The sequence below is a fragment of the Diceros bicornis genome, chromosome 3 (genome assembly GCF_020826845.1).
Source record: "Diceros bicornis minor isolate mBicDic1 chromosome 3, mDicBic1.mat.cur, whole genome shotgun sequence".
NCBI classification, from domain to species: domain Eukaryota; kingdom Metazoa; phylum Chordata; class Mammalia; order Perissodactyla; family Rhinocerotidae; genus Diceros; species Diceros bicornis.
In genome coordinates, this window is record NC_080742.1 from 57,686,989 (window position 1) to 57,700,287 (window position 13,299).

At 43.7% G+C, this 13,299-nt stretch overlaps 1 protein-coding gene across 2 annotated transcripts in view; it reads left to right on the plus strand.

Annotated features, from left to right (window-relative positions):
- The window catches only part of BMPER (BMP binding endothelial regulator), a 231,279-nt gene that overhangs the window by 19,061 nt on the left and 198,919 nt on the right, over positions 1-13,299 (plus strand). For both annotated transcript variants that reach the window (XM_058569040.1, XM_058569050.1), the window contains exon 3: positions 12,818-12,917. In XM_058569040.1, coding sequence (XP_058425023.1) covers positions 12,818-12,917 — 100 coding nt within the window. The remainder of the gene's footprint in view (positions 1-12,817; positions 12,918-13,299) is intronic.

The window sequence follows — 13,299 nt, forward strand, 5'->3', positions numbered from 1 at the left end:
CAGCAAAACCTTGAAACCATATCTGATAATTTCTAACTAACTTCATTATCACTTTTATCTCTGGATAATATATTATCAACCAATGACCATTTAAAAGTATGTATCCAGTTATTTCTCTTATTTATGAAAAACCCTCCAGTGGCTCCTCCTCTCACTCGGAATACAGTCTGAAGTATAACCGTGTTCTTCAAGGCTCTACATGATCCGGCTCCTGATGCCGTCTTTGGCCTCGTCTCCCAAAGCATCCTCCCCTCTCACTCTGCTTCCAGCCATGCTCCTCGGCTCCTTGCTTCTCCTGCATGATACCCAATACTCATGCTAGCCAACACCCTCTCCACAGAGCATTTGTGTTTGCTCTTTCCTGTACCTGGAACACACCTATCCAGTAGTTATACATATTCTCATTCCTTCACTCGTGTCTCTGAGCAAATGTTTCCTTAGTAGAGGGTCTTGTTCTCACGGCTCTCCCCAATAGTACCACATCTTTTCATTCTGTTCCCTTGTCCTACTTCATTTTCCCCAAAGTCCTCACCAGTGCCTGTTATATCACCCATGTATTTGTTTCCTGTAGATCTCCCTTCTAGAATGTCAACTCTGGGAGGATGTGGACTCCCCCATGTTCATGCTGTACCCCCAGGACCAGGGACAGTGCTGGACCCATTCAGTGTGTATCTGTTGGATGTATGAGTATGTGCCATTTGTGTTTAATTTTTTGATTAATAATTTGAAGATCAAACTCTTCCCCCAAAATAAATTATAAACTTTTCTTTCTATTCTAAACTCTGCTTTTTTTTCTGTAATGATGACTTGCCTTTTTTGTAGCTCACATTATTTTGCATATCAAGTCTGATGGTGGGAAAATTATACAGACATACTGACTGAAAGCTGAAAAGTTGTCTCTAATGAACAATAATATAATCATAGCAAAACATATAAGCAATAATAATTATAAAATAAAATTATTCCTATAGAAAACTATTTTTTTTTGTTTTTTATTTTGAGGAAAATTGGCTCTGAGCTAACATCTGTTGCCAATCTTTCTTGTTTTGCTTGAGGAAGATGGTCTCTGAGCTAACATCTGTGCCAGTCTTCCTCTACGTTGTATATGGGATGCTGCCACGGCATGGCCTGACAAGTGGTCTGTACGACCATGCCTGGGAGCCGTAGCGCGTGAACCTACTACGCCACCACCGTGCTGGCCCCTCGAAAACTATTTTTAAAAAATACATATTACTGCTACTACTAAGTAGCATGATAATGATCATGGAATGTAGACTAAAATTCAATATGTTGGTATTTTATACTTTACATATTAGAGACGAAAGACTAGCATAGTGTGTTAAATATTGCAATTCCACAGAGCAAGAAAAACGTGGCACAAAATATTTTCCCACGATATACATAAAACGAATTGATCTACCGCTCACTGTGTGGAGCTACATTGCTGTACGTAAGTCGGCCTGCGCTGGAATGTCATCGTTGAAGGCGATTCCTTCTGTGGGTTGTCAGATCCCAAGGTGTTGACGTATGTAGGTCAAATTCTGTCTCAGTGAGATAATTGTATAACAAAACTTTAAAGGCTCCTTCAGTGGGCCACATAGTGTCTACAGAACCAAGATGGTTTGGATGATCTCACTGAGTTTGTGGCTGTGGAATTTGGTTGAAACTGACCTTTCCCTCCTCTGAACTCATGAATAGCACTATGTGCCACTCATGTTGCAACATGTGAGGTGATTTTCTGTGTTTATCTTCTGGCCCCTCTCCCTCTTGAATTGTAAGCTCTTCTAGGGCAGAAGATGTGTCTGATTCATATTTTCTGTTCCCGGCAAAACCTGGCACAGTGCCTGGCTCACAGCAGGGGCTCAACACTATTTGTTAAACAGATTCATGGATTTTTAGTCAGATACATTTGGATTCTGCAGTGCAAAGGTTTAACACACAGAAAAATCCAAGTATATAGCCAAGATGTCACATTTTCTGAAGGCCATTTGTTTTCTGTTAACACTTTTGTCTTATTTTAGATGTTAAAAGCTTCTGAGAAGCTGTTTTATGGTGAAACCCTTTTAAAAACCAATTATTAAGGATAATAATCAGAGTTGACCATTTCTTTTTTAAAATGGGGCACATGTTATGAATCCCTTTAGCAACAAGTTTATGTTAATGATGTTTTGTGGGTGACTAGTCACTTTCATTTTTTTATAACACCTTAATCAGAAGGGGATTATATGAAAAATTGGCATTCGTTGATTGTTTAATGAGTTTGCAAATGGCAGCCAGTGGATTAAAATTACATTCTAAACCTATGAAATAAATCTGTGGCTTCTCCAGCTCTTTCTGACATCTGCATGTGGCCCTTGGGAAAGCCTTGGTGAAGAGAACACTCTGCTAATGGCCCTAGTGAATGAGTCAGACCTACTCTAGCTCACAGAATTGTCTTCATATGGTGGATGCTGTCTGAGACTGGCTTTTTCAGTTCTGGGAACTTCCAGCTAGTGAGAGGGCTCCTGCCTCCCTTCCTCCCCTGCCTGACGTTCCTCAGGCTAACTGGACACACTGTGCAGTCAAGACCAATGTGCATACAGCCCTGGAGTAGGGATCTTTCCAGCACCCGATGTATCACACTGCCCTTACCGTTGTCCGGAGGCAGGACGGCAGGAACCAACTCTAAAGCCTGCTGTCCCAGGGGTCCCTTTGAAAGGCCTGTGATTGCTGGTGGTCGGGGTCAATTGTGCAAATGTCTTTAAAAGCGTCTCACTAGTGACCAGAAAGTTACTTTGTCAAGATGACAGATGGGCTGCTAGCAGCTCCTCTGCCCTGCTTATTCCCTGTGATGTCAGCTCCCATTTACTTGTCAAGATCAGGTATTTTTGTAGCTCCCAACAGTGCTTGGGGTTTCATGGGCAACCTGTGAAAAATCTTCTGTTCTATTCTGTGAAAAATTTGCTCAGTGGCTTGCTGTTGACCCACAGGAATGGGGGGCATTTGAAGACCTGGTGAGTTCCACCCATTGTGGTTGGGTGATGCAGGGAGGAGACACGAGCTGACAAGAAGGAGACAACCCTCCAGGGCTGGCCATGTGAGGAAGTGGTTTGCCACCACTAATCACCCGGGTGGGACACCAACGGGATCTAAGACATTAGGTTTCCATGTTTTGGATGTGTTCCCTCTTCTTTGGCAGAGGATCATCTATGTGCACAATTAAAAGGGACCATTGAGTTCTCAGCTTCTTTGTGTAGCCAGGGAGCCCAGCTTTTTATATTGTGGTGAGCCAGAAAAGGGACTGCCAAAATAATATCTCCAGGTATCCTTCCATAACAACATATCACAATCTACGGAAGTTGCTCCAAGTTTATTATTATTTTTAAGTCCTTACCCCTCACTCCTCACTCCCTCCAATGCCCCTGCTAACCTGACTGGCAGCCTCCATGCTGTCCCCCAGGGACTGGGAAGCCTGGCGGATGCCCTCTGAGCTGTAGATCCTGCTGGTGGTTGGAGCTGGACTCCCATCATCTTCTCAAGAGTTCAAAACAACTCACCAGAAAGGAGTAAAAATGTTCATAGAATTTCATCTCCCCTTCCTTTTTTTGTTTGCTTTTTGGGCAGAGGAAGAAGCTGACTCATTATTCGTCATGTGCTGAAGGGCGCCCAGCAGTGTAAAATAATCAAAGGTGTGGGGAGAGGCAGCCGGGCCACTTGCGCATGAGGCCACGTTATTTTACAGGTCTCTGTTCTCCCTCACCCCTCGTTCACATCTTCTTCCCCAGTTAGGAGTCTGTGGATGTTTTCTATGCAGCATCAACGCCATCTCTCAGCCTAGCTGTTTGAGTCTCTTTGGTTGGGGAGGAGAGAAGGGCGGACTTGAGAATTTGGGCAAAATAAAGGAAGGATACTGACATTTACTCCTCTCAGCTCACATACCAGGCTCCTGTCCCCTGGCAGAAGGGGACCCAGTCCACCTTCTGGTTTTCTAGTCTGCTTCTGGAAGCCTGAGTATGGTGGCAAAGCTGCACCCGTGACAGGGTCCACTGCACTGAGTTACCAGCTGCTTTGTGTTCAGTCCGTTGCAGCTACGTTAATGTGGTGCTGCCGGCAGACCCCTTGCTTATATGATGTGCGGTATAATAAAAACCAGGCAGTGCTACTTTCTTTGGGCTACTATTTTTATTTGGTGGTTATTTCTTTTGTGTTCTGCCATCTCTAATGTTTTGGTTCTATTTCAAAATATGAGTAAACAGAAGGAGGAGCTGTTTGACACAGCCCTGTTTTAAATCAGAGCTGTATTTGAGTAGCCGGGACGTTCTAATGGCCTATGTTTCTTTGTTCTGAGAGTTCCTTGAAAAGGCTAAGATAAAAAAAAAGCCAGACCTAAATCCTTAAACAGCATAGGACCCCAAACAATCCCTCCAACAAAGTAAAGCCCATTAAAAAAGAATTGAAATGTTAGGTAAGTTAAATATGAAAAAGGCCTCCTTGTTAATCCCCCGTTGCTTCTGCTGGCACGTGTCATATTTTCAAGGTACAGGATCAGGAGAACACTGTCATTTAGTGATGTATTAGGGCCATATATCATCAGAACATCGTCTTTGTAGAGGTTCTGGGTACTAAAAGACATGATTTTGGCCAGACGGAGCAGCAGGGGGTCTTACTTCTTTTCTCCACCCCCCCAGCCCCTCCTGCCTTTTTCTTTAATCTCCCTCTGTTTTGTGTTGCAGAGAAGTGAATTTCTTCATGGGATATGACTTGTTGCAAAATAATCGGGGGGCCCCAGTGGGCTTCATAAAGTCTTTTAAATGGCTGGGCTTCAAGGGCAGCTTTGTTCAGAGTTTGCACCGTTAGCTGGGCGGGAGAAGGCCAAGTTTGCCAGGGTCCAGGTCTCTGGGGTAAAGGCTCGCTAAGCCTAAACAGGAGAAAGAAAGAATAACACTCCCAGATGTAGTGCGAGGAACTGTGCAAGGAATTGCATGATGTTCTTGCAAGATACTTTAACATTGTCTTCAAAAATATGTTCTTGCAAGATACTTTAACATTAAGACTCCCAAAGTATGGCTGTGGGATGCTGCCAACCTCCCAGGAGAGATGCCCTCCTGCTCAGATCAAGGAAGAGACGAGAGGACTTGGAGGCTTTGGATCCAAGTTCTGGTCCGTCTTGCAAATGACCGGGCATTCAGAGACTGAGACTTGTTTTAAGTTTCTAAGTCAGAGACTTAATCTGTCTTTCCTAAAAGGCACTATTTTTACTTGTGTGTTCAAAATGAAACCGTAAACCACTAAAGTTTATAATGCTGTGAAAATGGGGAGTGCTTCACAAAGGCAAACATTTAAATTCTTAGCTGCAGGGAAGAGATGGCTCATCTGAGCCTCTAAACCAAGCTGTACAGCATTGTGATGAAATCACTGACTGGTATCAGCGAGTCCTGGGTTTGAATCTCTGCCCTGGCTTGCTGTGTAAACCTGGGTAAGCTATTTAACTTCTCTGTACCTCAGAGGTTCAGCATAGTCTGGCAAATAATAGATTTTCTGTAAATGTCAGCTGCTATTATTTTTAATAGTTCAGCAACCTGCCCTGAAAATTATATGCCATTTCATTGTTTGGTTAAAGATGGATCAGCTCTGTGACTCTGGCTATTGAAGGGATTTGCAAAAGCAGCGGAGGTTGGGGGTTCAGAAAGATCTGGAAGTGCTAATCAACATTAAAAGCGAAGGCCATTGGCACCTCCCACCTCTCCCATTGACCTCATTCCCTTGGGGAAAATGAGAGACCTTGGGAAACCATTCTCTTGGCTGGGAAGTTTGGGTCATTTTCCTTATCAAATACACTTTCCTCACCTACGAAATGGTTTTGTCAGTTTTTTTTTCTCTGTCTCTCTCCATTTTTTCTCAACTTTCATTGAGCTGAGAGATATGGCCCAGAGCCTCGTACTTGTACACTAAACCTTTGTAGTGGATCAAACTGCCTTTTCTTTTTTTTCTCACAACTCTTTCTGTGCAAGAGTTATGGGGTAGTCAATTGTACTATTAGGAACAAAGAACGAGCAAGTAAAAGCTTAATTAAAATAATAAATCATCAATCAAATTTAATACTGCCATTGGCAACCACTGAACAATCTCAGTCCCTCCGTAATCCTCCAATGGTTATTTTCTGAGACATTAAGAACAGATTTTGTCCGAAGGAGACAGGCTGGAGCAGGTACAAGCTTGTGTTGTCTCCTCTCTGAGGGCTCATGCTCCTCGCAGAGGATTTCCTCTGACCGTAGGTTCCAGAAAGGGAATCACTTTATTTTACATTTTCAGTTATAAAAATGGGTGACAAGCAATGGGACCTGCCCCCTTTGGGTCTTTTCTTTCAGCTTTTGCCTACATCACTGCATTCTAGAACCGCAACCTTTGGAAGTCAAGTCTGTTTACCCACGTTTTGGCTCACCCCTCCTGTGGCAGCTTTCACAGGTTCCTTATTAGAAGAGGGCAAGGAACATGGCAGGAGACCTCACATATCTGACCTGGGTGGCCTGTCTTTCTGGAAAATTTCCAGACTAGCTCAGCTCTATGCTAATCTATTCCTAAAATCTCAATAGTCATGTAGGAGCTAACCTAATTCTAACATGATACATCCGTAAATTTTAATGCTGTGCCCTAGCAACTAACCTCCCTGGCTGGCCCCTTAATCCAGGCCTGGGAACCAGGTTCTGTTCCCAAGTCCACTGCTAACTAGCTCTTTGAGGGGCCTGAGACACTTAACTTCATTGTGTGCCTTTCCTCCATCTGCAAATCTTAAGAAACCTGTGAGGATTAATGAAATAATGTCTGTAGAGCTCTTTAAAAGAAAAGTGCTATGTAAACACAAAGTATTACTCTTCTGTTTATGAGAAGCTTTATAATATTGCCTAGGAGAAATTGGGACCCATGTTCAAAAGTACCGTACAGTTTCCTTTTCCTTTGGTTCTTTCGGGCTGGAATTGGGTTACAATGGGGCACTTCAAGGAAAAGTTGACCTCTTTGACTTCACGCATGGGGAGACTAGAAATTCCGAGGATACGTGCGCTGATGTTGGATCACCATCCTCCTTGGAAAACTTGACACAAGACATCCGTATTCCTAAAAACAAATTCCTTTGTGAGCAGTTTTGAGACTCTTAAATAGTGAAACACTATTGTGTATGTGCTTCAAATAAATTCTCTAATAAAAAGAATTTGATTAAGGTTCAGAGTGTTCTATTTGTGTTCACCGACCACGATGGCTTATGTCAAGGTGAAATTCTCTTCTGTACTTCCCACTAGGTGCAGAAGTTACACTGCAGTGTTTGTGTGATCTGCTAATATTCAATGTCTTGTCTCCTCCGAAAGCGTGGAAGTTTCTGGAGAACGGATAGGAAGCCTGCAGTGTGATTTCTTTCTCGCTTCCACAGCACTGAGTACAATGGCACGTGTGCCAAGTCTTTGATTTGGCTGCTCTAGAACTTCCACTGCTAAGCTCCTTTACTTCTCAGAGTCGCCGTGCTGGGCATCCAGCCCTTGGCAGCAGCTGATGGCAAAGGGAATAGCTTATTCAGGGTTAATATGTGTCCACCTCTATGGATATTTGCATTTTGGCAGAGGAATTCTTGAAAGCACAATCTATAGGGCTCCTTCCCAAATGAGACTACAATGATGAAATGACAAAGGGGGGGTGTGTATTTGGAGGAGGGTGGGGTAGTCTGGAGAGTTCTAATTTAGGAAAGAGTCACTTCTAGCTCTTGATCCTCTCTAATGATACTACCTGGCCCATGTGCCTCATTGACACATTGAGTGTTGTTCATTTGAGCAGGAGAAAAAACACTACAACTTCACAGCCTTCTTGATTTTCTGAAAAAGGATCTGGCACTTAGAATTTGCTAGTTTGCCAAGTGACAGCTGGTTGCCTCCAAGGCAGGCTTTGCTTTCACAAGAGACAAGGATGAAGGAAAATAATGCCATCTTCTAGAGGGAAGGACTCGTGTGGTCTGCCACCTTCCTAATATGGCTAATCAAATGGAGGATCAGCAGGCAGGGCACCAGGTATTTTCGTTTTCATTCTTATTTCAAGAGATTTGTGGTGCCGTTTCATAGTCTAAACATACAGTATCTGCCAGCTGACATCTCTCCCTGATCGCTTCCATCATATTAGCTGCTGTGTTTTCCTCTCCAATTTTTAATTTTGTTATTATTTTTAAATATAAGTGAAAGGTCAGATAATACTTTCCATATTTCGTAACAGGATTGGTCCTGGAAAAATCTTAGAAAAAAAAAATATCTTCAAGACATTGGCTTGAAATAGAACAAAAGTGTCTCAAAAACATTTTTTTTCTGGTTGAAGAAGACAAACAGGAAAATCTCACAATGGTGATTTGCTATCTTCTCTGTACCCCTCCTCCCCCTACCCATCAGTGAGGCATCATTTCCCTCCACACCAGACACTGAAAAATGCTAAGGAGACACTAGCGGGTTTCATGGCCACAATTCCTAGGCCCAGGGAACTCTGTGCTGCCATCTTGTGGCAGACCTTAGACACAGCAAGCTGGCTGCCAGAATTCTTTTGAACTTGGCTGTGGCTGGAGCTGTGGTTTGGCTCGCATCCTTATAGAGCTTTGTTGCCAGCCATGTAGATTCTTTTCTTTTTTACTCCCTATGCCCCTTTTTATTTTTGCATGTTGGCACTTCATTTCATGTGCCTCCAGAGGCTACGTTTTGGGTTTTGATATATTTGATCTTTCGGAAAGGAGGCAATAATGCAAACAGATGCCTTTGACAACAAGTAAATCACAGGCTGGCTGACCCTAGAAAGTGATAAACATGGGAGACAGAGACTGAGGATGAAAAATGTGATGAGGTTTATTACTTTTATACACTACCTAGATTGGTTTTTAAGAGCGCTCTGACATTTTCCTCCAGTGCACATTTGCCACCATTTTTATTGCTTAGATTTGGGGAGACAAACTCAAGCTGGAATCTTAGGGAAAATTTGTTTGAAGATGCCAGTCTGGCTTGCAGAGGTGTGATAGGCACAGATACCTATCAATATCCAAAAGGGTACAACTTTCCTCCTTACCAGAACTCAGCTGGTGATGGTGGACTTTTCCAAGGTTGGTGATGACACAGTTCCTTGTTAGAGGAGCTCATTTTACATGTGTGGAACCACTGGGAAGGCACCAGTCTCTCCTGGGGCCTTGGGACCTTTACTTTGTTTTGTTCTTGTCTGTATCCTGAGTGCCGGGCAAGTAGCAAAGTGCAGCATTTAAATGCGTGCCTTTGGAGTCAGACAGACCTCTATTTGTATTCCAAATCTGCCTCCTGTGTGACCTTGGCAAGTTTCTTACCTTGGTTCCTCGTCTGTAAAATGGAGATGATGTGGAATTTTTGGTGAAATAGTGTATGTAAAATTCTTAGCACAGAGCCTGGTACATAGAAAGTGTTCAGTGAGTGTGAATCAGTATCAGAAAATGTTATTTTGAATGAAAAAGTGAACTGAATGAGCCATGACCTTGAGTCAGAGCAGAGGGCACTTGGTGCACGTGGGGAGGGGGTGGCCAATGGAGATGGGCTTCTGAAGGCATGGCTTTGTGTGTGACACTTCTCACCAGAGCCCCTGCCTGAAGACCAGGGGTTTTGTCTCTTGGCAAAATCAGAGAGAGTGAAGAGAGTGGTCTTAATTAACCTGTGCTTGAATTTACTCTGAGCTGCTGGACTCAGTTAAGAAGATGGAAGAATCAGCCTCTCACCAGTGATTCTCTGTAATTTTTCTTTCTTTCTTTGAGGGCCTGGGATTCTAAGCATGTGCTTCATATCCACGCCAACCAAACATCAAGGAAATGATCAGACATGGCAGCTTCGCACCAACATGACCCTTAGTGGAATAGAAAAACTCTAAGCATTATTAGAAGGGGGTTAAAACTCCACTAAACCTACAGCTAAGGTTTAGGTTTGTGTGTGTACAAAAAAAATTCCAGATGTGAATATACAAACCATCTGGTTGGAATAACTTTTGTGCTGGGACTGTAATTACAAGCTATTTATTATGAATCTTGGGATCCTGTTATGGATTTTGACTGACTCCCAGGTTTCTAATTTAGCAAAGAGTTCCCATATTTAAGACAGTGTGTGTCTTATTTATCAGACCCCGAATTGCGACTTCATACCCGCTCTGACTGCCCTTAGAGCTTTGAAGTCCCTGTATCTGAGGATTCTTCCCTTCAGAGAGGAGATGTACTTAGAGGGGTGGCCCCTGCCTAAGGCTGCAGCCAGGTTTGCTGAACACGTAAAGCTGAGGTAACAGATGCTCTGCTTGGGGAGTGAGTTCACTTCACAGACCCTGTGGGATGGGAGCAGTGGGTATCCTAGTATGGCTTTGAGGAACTGTACTTTGCAAAGGAAAGTCACTGTTAATAATGCCAAACAGTGTATGTGTCTGATCTTTGTTCCTGATTACTTTGGGGGTAGTAGGAGGGCACTATTAATTTTTTTAAATATACTTCGTTAAATTGTGACCATAACTGCATATTATGCTTGTAATTTAAGAAAAATTATGAAAATAAATCAAAGGGCTGTGACTTACAGTGAGTCTTGATGCCACCATCATGATGAGAGAGAGAGTGAAGGAAAGAGCTTTGGAGGCTTGGAGCCAGGATGCCTGGGTTCAGATTGCAGGTCAGCCATTCACTAAGGGACTGTGGACAGCTGCTGAACCCATCTCAGCCTCGCTGGCAATAATATCCTCCTCACAGCAGTGGTTCTCAGCCCTGGCTGCACACTGGATTTACCTGGGGAGCTTGGAGAAACTTCCAGGCTGGTCCTTAGATAAATCAGATCTGAGCTTCCCGGGGTGGGAGATGGTGCCAGTGTTTGTTAAGAACTGCACAGGGGTTCTGGTTTGCAGCTAAGGGTGAGGACCACTGCCTCACAGGATTTTAAGGAATAAATGAAGTTAGCCCCATGAGGGCCCTTACCTTACCATAGCAGACACCAAAAAGGAGGAGAACAAGGAGACTGGATTAGTTAGGTCAACCACACCTTCCCATCACACACTGACAACGAAAAAATGAAAAAAACAAAAGGTCTACCACACCAGCCCTGTGGGCATGGGTGCAGGTGGCTGGGGACTGATGCTCTCTCCCTGGGCGGCTAGGCAGGTGCTGGGACGGAGTTTACCACATTGGCCTCAGAGTTCCTTACCTGAAACGGTGGTCATTTTCTATGTGCGTCATCCAATGGGAAAGTCTGAGCAACCTGGTCACAGTGGGCTCATTATTCCCATGCTTCCGTGGCCTTGTAAAGCCATCAGGGGAGTGAAATAAGACTACGGAGAAGCAAAGCTATTGGCATGGCGAGGCCCAACTGTCCCAAGGCTCCATATGCCTCACTCGGGGGAGTGGTAATTGGTAAGTTGGAGGGAATGGAGTTCTGGACTCTGGGAGGTTCTGTTTATTTGAAAGGGGAGGAGATGACAATCTGGATTCATTTTAGAATTAGATCCTGGGAGCATCCTGGGGAACTCAGGAACTCCCAGGAATTTGAGGGCAGCACAGAAGGTGATGTGTTTTATCTTAGAACTGCTTTAGGGCTGGAATTTGGACCCCCAGCCCCCAACACACACACACACACACGCATGCACACAGCTTGGTTCTGAACCAGAAATGGTGAGATTTTCCTTACTCTAATGATGATGAAGCATCCTGGGGACACTTATGAACCTTTCTAAGGTCATTGTCAGGGCTGAGTTGGGATTTCCCCTGCACATATCTGGGAGGGTTCTAGTTCATCTCCAGGTGAGAGAGCTGGTCGGTCGCTGCTCTCTGATCTGCCCCCAAATCAGGCAGTGATTGTGGTAGTACCAGCCTTAACTGAGGGTGGGGCATGGCGTGTACACATTTGTGAGTTCAACTTGAAATCTGCCTCTAGCACTGCAAAGCTGTACAATGTTGGAAAAGTCACAGACCTTCTTTGAGCAGCAGTTTTCTTGTTTGTAAACAGAGGATAATGATAATACTTATCTCACAGGATTTTAATAAGAACGAAAGCCACAGCACATAGCATTTAGTAGACACTCGGGAAAGCTCAAATCTTGCTAAGTTTTGTGACATGGTATTTTTGGTTCATGTGTATCCAGTCTATAAGCAGGCATATACATCATGTTTGGATCTTCTCTAAGTCATATTAACAGCTAACCTTTCAGGATAAAACCGAAGATTCGAATACTCACCACACTTTCGTTAGCGCAAGTGCTAATATGATGCAGCTGTCCCACAGCTATAAAACACTGATGACTGTGTCTCTGCTTGGCGTGGGGAATATTATTTTTTCTCTTACGGAGCCGATTCAATACTCAGCTTTGTCATTATTTGAGTTGGAACTTTAGATTGCTGCATTTTAATGCACTCTACCATTAAGGATTGTTGGAAGTCCATGTGCAAATATTTTTGTTCTCACGATGTAGTCCTGGCCCAGGTAGCCCAATGGGCAAAATATGATTTACACAAATATTATCATTTCTATAGTGTGTATGAAAAAGAAACCTTAGAACAGAGTGAGAGAAAGCCTCTCTCTTGGCCTTTGGTTATCTAGGTTCAGTTGTTTGTAAAGAAGGGACTTTTCATCACTTCTCATCTGCCCCTACTCTCAAAAAGTCCTGTGTTCTTGGATGATATTTCTGTTTCAGAGAGAGTAAAATCCTATTTGTGATCACAGAGTTTTCTTGCCAAGATGAAGGCAAGATAGGAAGACGGATGCCAGGTAAACCTCAGCCATGTGCTAGGCTTCTGGGGATTCTGTTGGAAGTTCATTTCAAATGTCTCTTGTCTCTTTTTGCCTAGAACAAGGAAGTGACCTGTAAGAGAGAGAAGTGCCCAGTGCTGTCGAGAGACTGCGCCCTGGCTATCAAGCAGAGGGGAGCCTGCTGTGAGCGATGCAAAGGTGATTTATATCCTGGCCGCCTTCTTTTTTGGCTGTTGCTTCAAGCATTTTTATTTCTCTTCCTCTCACCTTTCTCTTCACTCAGTTCTTGGCTGGGGTGCAAATAGGTGTTGGAGGAAAGCTGGTGTGTGTGTGTGTGTTGGGGGGTTGGTAGTAAGGGGGACCCTCCTCACGGAGGGATGAAAGTGTGGCAAGCATCTGCATGTTTGTTTTTTTTTCTAAGGCAGGTTGTTGAAATGTTACAGAGGAGATATGAACACGATGCCTATACACATTGGTACACATGCACACAAGCATATTTTGTCAAGAAGTTTCAACATTCAGTTTTTCCAGCCCCCTGCTCGCCCTGCCCACCTCTGCCAAAAGAGTCTTTAAGCCAGAA